Source organism: Sinocyclocheilus anshuiensis, unplaced genomic scaffold, assembly GCF_001515605.1.
Source record: "Sinocyclocheilus anshuiensis isolate Anshui unplaced genomic scaffold, SAMN03320099.WGS_v1.1 scaffold1050, whole genome shotgun sequence".
NCBI classification, from domain to species: domain Eukaryota; kingdom Metazoa; phylum Chordata; class Actinopteri; order Cypriniformes; family Cyprinidae; genus Sinocyclocheilus; species Sinocyclocheilus anshuiensis.
The window spans coordinates 234,301-241,076 of record NW_015536519.1 but is presented as its reverse complement, the minus strand read 5'-3'; the positions used below and the strand labels follow the sequence as shown (position 1 = coordinate 241,076).

The following is a 6,776-nucleotide window of genomic DNA, read 5'->3' as shown; positions in this document are numbered from 1 at the left end:
CTGGATTTTTTTTTTTTTTTTTTATAATTGGAGGTTGTAGTTCTCACAATTCTGAAGAAAAAAAAATATTAGACAACTAAACAATCTCATGGAATGTATGAATGGAATGATTCAATGACTCCCTCAATATTTACGTTTCATTATTGGTTGAATCAGTGTTTTTGAATGAATCACTTGAATGAATGATTCAAAGACAAAATAGGCCTACATTTTTAACAGCCCCTTTTCACCACTAAAAAAAAGATGTGCACACAGGAATTGATAGGCGGAATTTAAATGTACATTTTACAACACAGCTTTTAATGTACAGAGAAAACTCTTTTATGAAGTGAACTCACTTAAAGAGTTATTTAGTGAAAAGTTTTTGAATTTTTATCACGTTAATGTAAACTATCTTGTGTGATTATAACTTGTTTGTTTGTTTGTTTGCTGGTTTGTATTGTATTTGTTATACTTCTATTTTTTTTTTTATTGTTTTTGCTATGAAAATAGCCTTTGATGCTGACATGGCTATATATATATTTTTAACAGCCCCTTTTCACCACTAAAAAAAAGATGTGCACACAGGAATTGATAGGCGGAATTTAAATGTACATTTTACAACACATCTGATTCCTGACCTTAAGTATCCAATTCTGGAATTGGAATTGATTTTCGATTTTCATTCCATAGTCCTAATGACCCATCTCTCCCTCTCAAAGCCCCCGTTCGTGGTGACGCTCGACGAGGTGGAGTTGGTTCATTTCGAGAGAGTCCAGTTTCACCTGAAGAACTTCGATGTGGTCATTGTTTATAAAGACTACAACAAGAAAGTCACGATGATCAACGCCGTGCCCGTCAACTCTCTGGACCCCATCAAAGAGTGGCTCAAGTAAGCTGGCGTGCCGGCCGTGCCGCTCTCGTCTGAGATGTTTGCAGTGTGAGTGAACGTGTTGTGTGTCTGTGTGCAGCTCGTGCGATATCAAGTACACGGAGGGCGTACAGTCTCTGAACTGGACCAAGATCATGAAGACCATTGTGGATGATCCCGAGGGCTTTTTCGAGCAGGGCGGCTGGTCCTTCCTCGATCCGGAGAGTGAGGTATGACGTCTTGCCGTGATCAGCCTGACCTGGGTGTCTTGTGGTGTTTTAGGGTGTGCTCATACTTGTAGTTCGGTTCATTTGGTCCGGACCAAAAAGGAAAATGATACATTTGGTCATGGTCCGCTTAGCATTCACATTGGCATTTTTGACAGCGAACCTAAAGGCATAATTATACATTCACAAACTTATTGGTCGGCTTGAATGACGTATATATCGTGACTGAACTCACCGAACACCCCAAACTCGAAAAACCGTATTCGACCTTCGGCCCAATGTTTCATTTTGTTCGGCTTCGGCCAAGAATTTTCATTTCGGTGCATCCCTAATATCAAAGCACCCATTAACTGATCGGTCTGCTCAGCGCCGCTTTAAGTCGAACACAACTAATGCCGTCTGCTGGACTAAGCGCGCTCATTCTTGCGTGTACATATAATTTTATTTTCACCACCTGCAAACTCACAAGGAACTCATAAAAGGATTTGCATCATTTGCCCTCTGCTCATTTTGTTTTGGTTACACCGCGTCGTCAAATCATGTCGCATAGCGTCGCATCTTGTCATAACTTCCCGTTTTTGGTTCGTTTAGAAGTATTTGGTCCGTGATGCGTTCATATATCATTCGACCACACCAGAGTTCGTTTGGAAACGGACCGAGACCCATCTTTTTAGTGGTCTCGATCCGCTTGTTTCTTTTTTTTTTTTTTTTTTTTTAGTTTTGAATTATTTTAGTATATAGTTAAACTAAACTTGGCAATTAGCTGAAATACGTTTTTATAATAAGTTTAAGATGTTTACAATAAGTCATTTGTTTTATTTCAAGGAACTTTTTTTTATTTGTTTTTGTTAACTACAATAACCCTGGTTGATGTTTTGTCTGTAATTTACTATTTATTAATCTGCAATTATTATTTAAATATTTAAATTAAATGTATTTTACTTGTTTGAAAATTACTACTACAACTACTAATAATCTTAATAACGATGATGACAGTAGTAGTAGTAGTAATAATGAACTGTATTTAGCTTATTTAAAGATGATTATTTCTTAAAGTGTTATTTGATTTTTAGATAAATATATTTAGTTCATTTGAAGTAAAAATTAACTTTCATTTAAACTAACAGACATGATGTTGTGGTTGTTGTTTGGTTTTAGTTAGCTATAATAACCCTGGAGACCTAGCATCTGAAAGCTTAATGCTCGTTTAATCTGCAATTATTAAATATTCACCTGAGCACCGAATTATTTGGACGCTAACGTCGTAGTGCTTCTGTGTCTCAGGGAAGCGGCGCGGAGGACGATTCCGGGTCCGAGATGGCGGACGAGACGTTTAACCCCTCGGCTGATGATGAAGAGGTGGAGGAAGAGGAGGACAGCGATGAAGATTACTCATCGGAGACAGAGGACTCGAGTAACGTTGCTGTTCCGATACATTACTCGTATAGATGCTGATTATGTTTGAATTTTTAAATAAAATTAAGTTAAGCTTTGAAGTTTTTTTTATTTTTTTTTTAGATGATTGAGTTGTATTTAGATTCAGTTATCGTTATTGAAAGTGTCTATCGTTATATCAAAGTGTATTTATCGTTAAATACACTGTGTATTTTGTGACATGATAATTGTTGGTTTGCTTCCTTTGTTGAACATCAGCCACTTTGATTGAGTTTTAGTTTAGCTGTGTGTGTGTGTGTGTGTGTGTGAGAGAGAGAGAATTTGGCTAAAGCATCTGTAGAGGGTTGTTGATGTCTGATTATTGATCACAGATTACAGCGCGTCTCTGGGCAGCGAGGAGGAGAGCGGCAAAGACTGGGACGAACTGGAGGAGGAAGCCAGGAAAGGTGAGAGACATTCAGATTGTAACTGAAATCTACAGACACCAATATACAGTGTAATAAAAAGAGTCAAATTATATATGAACAAACCCCTCAGTAAAAACATTCAGAATATAGATATGAATAAAGCCGCTAAGTTTGGTGTCTGTAAGTTCTGCTGAAGTGGAGATGATAAAACTCATTTTGAGAAAACCGCATTTAAAGATCTGTACTGTAATTGAAATTTACACACAAATAAAGTGTATTACAATACAACTTCAGTGTGTATTTTGAATGTTTTTGTTTTTACATCTACTACACAATGCAGTGATTGGTCTGTTTGTAACGGCCTTTTATTTCCTTCCGTCAGCTGATCGCGAGAGTCAGTATGAGGATACAGAGGAGACCTTAAACAGGAAGAGGAAAGGCCGTTCATCGGCTCCGCCCCCCAGCAGCAAGAAGAAGAGACGACGTTAGATAACACACTTACACTTACACACACACTGCCAAATCAGTCTCCCACAGTCCTCTTTGACTGCCCCACACACACACACACACACACTGTGTTTGGTGTAAATGGTGTCGGCCAGCGCTGATGTGTGCTGTAGAATAGTGGTTTTCATATCAGCGGATGGACGGACTCTCACTCGTCTCTCAGGTGTGTGTGTGTGTGTGAGCGTGTTTCTGGAGCAGTAGCTGTGATGTAGTGTTGGTGTTTTATGAGCGTTACATGACGCTCTTTGGCTCATCTCTCTCACGCCCGCCGCTCCTGTTCGTTTATGAATAGACATGCGGCGTTTCACTGCGATGTGCTTTTACGTTAGCACATAATGATTCACTTTGTGCTTTTGTTTTTTTCTAATGCGAGGGGACAAACACACACACACACACACACATTGTAAACATACACTTTTTTTCCAATTAGTATTTTTTGCTCATTCTGGATTGGTAGTCTTGTATTGTTCAATCAAAAATTGTTTTTCTTTTTTTTCTTTTTTCTTTTTTTTTAATAAAAGTTAAGTGAAATTTAAAGAGACTTGTTTCTTGTTTAAGCCTTATTTTTGGGGTCAAAGGGTGTGGTTTGTCATATTCATTGTGAAGTGAATGATGTTCTTTACATTTGTGACCCTGGAGCACAAAACCAGTCATGAGGGTCAATTTTTTGAAATTGAGATTTATGCATCATCTGAAAGCTGAATAAATAAGCTTTCCATTGATGTATGGTTTGTTAGGATAGGACAATATTTGGCCGAGATACAACTATTTGAAAATCTGGAATCTGAGGGTGCAAAAAAAAATCTAAATATTGAGAAAATCATCTTTAAAGTTGTCCAAATGAAGTTCTTAGCAATGCATATTACTAATCAAAAATTAAGTTTTGATATATTTACGGTAGGAAATTTACAAAATATCTTCATGGAACATGATCTTTACTTAATATCCTAATGATTTTTGGCATAAAAGAAAAATGTATAATTTTGACCCATACAATGTATTGTTGGCTATTGCTACAAATATACCCCAGCGACTTAAGACTGCTTTTGTGCTGCAGGCTCACATTTGACTGGATGTCAGTGGAAATCGGTGAGGTTTGCTGGTGTAGCTGTAATGAGGAGTCGCACCTATTTTTAGCCCAGTATAAATTCATCTTTCTACTCTATTTGAGGTTTTAAATTGGTCAAGATAAATCTGTTATTTACTCTCCATACTGTTCCAAACCTGGACACTGTTGTTTTTTTAGTATCATTAATGTATTACAGCTTTTTAATATTTTGAATGAGATGTTTCAGATGTGTTTTCATTTTTAGTTTATTTTATTTTTAGTAGGTTTTTTTTGTCTATGTACATATGTTAAGCTTTTTTTCATTTTTTTTTTTTTCACATTTATAAACATTTGTTTAACTTTAGGGAGAGTAAATGATAACAAAGTTCATTTTTAGGTGAACTGTCCCTTTAAGTGATTAAACCCAGTTGCACAGCAGATATGGTTGCTTTGAATCCTTAAACAGGCTTTCTCACGGAAATTTTAGGAATGTCATTGGATTGCAGTTAATGACGTGAACTGTATAAATTTTCTGCCGCCTCGGTCCAGTGATTTCTGTGCTGATATTCTGTATGTTTGTGTACGTGACTGTAAGTGATTTCAGACGCAGGTTGTCTCACGCTATCTCAACATTCAAATCCGCATTCAAACCAGCTCTGTTTGCATGACTTTGCAGTAGAACCACAGCAATGAGCACAATAATTCACTGAGACTGATCACCTCCATCAGTTACGCTTAAAAACTGGTTAAATGAGTTAAAGACCATAGACCGTTCAAGCAAAGTCTAATTTGCACATGGTGGCTCTAATGAGCAAGTCTCTACATATTAATAAAAAAAAAAAAACAGAGAGAAATACAATGTCAAATAATGTATTTTCTTGCATTGTTGGTTTTGTGTAATAAGCACTAGTTGCATGAATTGCTTAAACTAGTATAAAGTTATGGTTGCATGAACACTTAAGCTGATTAGTCTAATCTGAGAACTGAAAGAGAGACTAAATGCTTTTTTTTTATCTGCTAGCTGGCCATACTAATTAAGACCATGCCTGATCATATGATGGCTGTTTGTAATGAAGACAGAATGGATGCTTTTGTTGCTGCTTTTATGAACCGCTTTTTTCCAGTTTCCAAAGCAAAGCATCTCTGTTCAGCAGTCCTCCGCAGTTTATCCGTAGGGTTTATAAATGAAATATTGTGCACTGATGTCTAAAACGAGCCGGGTACCAACTCCATGATTTCATTAAATAAGGGCTGCAGGACTTTGATGCAAATGACCAGAATCCGTGATCAGTAAGGACAGACTTACAGACGCTGATGCGCCTGAAGCATTCACTACATTTACATCTATTCGTTTAGCAGATGGTTTATCCAAAGCAACTTACAAATGAGGAAAACACTTTTAGACCAGGACAATACCAAATAAGTATAATCTCAGAACAATATAAAGAAAAGGAAGGAGTTAGTAGGTTGGTTTATATGTATTTTTTAATATGTATTGATTTATATTTAATTAAATGCTTTATTAATTGACTTTTTACTTGTTAAATGTAGTTTATTCGTTCAGAGTTTGTATTTTATTTATTGTATTTGACATTTTATGTATAATATTTTTATAGAATTTGTATTTGCCTCTGGCATTAGTGATGTGAATGACTAACGAAGATTTCTAACTCCAACCGTTGCAGTCTGTCAGTCATATAATGGCAGTCAATGGGCTCCACGGCTTCGAGAGTAAAAAAAAACATACACAGACAAAACTAAATTAAACCCTGCGGCTCGTGACGATACACGGAGGTCTTAAAAGGGTCATGAAACCCCAGACTACTTTTTCTGAGATTTTTAGCAGAGGTGTTTGTGTTGCACATTATAGAAGACAATGTTAGCATTCGATAATTTTAACTGTTGGAGAAAACTGGTTAATTTTAAGCTTTTTTGCGCTATTTTCATCTTCCGGGTTTAAAATATACATCGTGTTGATGTCACAATTTGTGACGCGGCAGTGGACTAATAGTACATCGATGACACGTCGGTGCCTGTTAAATTATTCATGAGACTGCGTGTTCTTATCCAATGAGAAGACGCTTCACTTAATTATTCCCAACAGCATGTGTTGATATGCTATGACAGATGTTTCAGACTGTGAGATGACATCGCGCACATTAACTGAGAGAAACGTTCATAGATCGAAGAAGAGTGTTTGTTTTTGCTTTGCAATAAGAGTTCGGCACAAACGCGATTCATTCACTTGGTGAGCATAACCGTTTTTACAGCTCTGTGACACAACCCGTCAAAAGGCTTATATAAACGCCACAGAATAAGCCTTAAAAGTTCTCAGAGGTGCA

General features: G+C 36.8%; 1 protein-coding gene across 2 annotated transcripts in view; it reads left to right on the top strand.

The window, feature by feature from the left end:
- The window catches only part of LOC107693364 (FACT complex subunit SPT16-like), a 14,155-nt gene extending 10,483 nt beyond the window's left edge, over nt 1-3,672 (top strand). The window contains exons 12-17 of one of the 2 annotated variants that reach the window (XM_016492726.1): nt 702-871; nt 951-1,080; nt 2,362-2,491; nt 2,844-2,918; nt 3,262-3,394; nt 3,433-3,672. In XM_016492726.1, coding sequence (XP_016348212.1) covers nt 702-871; nt 951-1,080; nt 2,362-2,491; nt 2,844-2,918; nt 3,262-3,368 — 612 coding nt within the window. In that variant the 3' untranslated portion in view covers nt 3,369-3,394; nt 3,433-3,672. Of the gene's footprint in view, nt 1-701; nt 872-950; nt 1,081-2,361; nt 2,492-2,843; nt 2,919-3,261 lie in introns of both variants that reach the window. The other variant, XM_016492718.1, reaches the window with a different exon arrangement.
- Nucleotides 3,673-6,776: the final 3,104 nt, after the last annotated feature.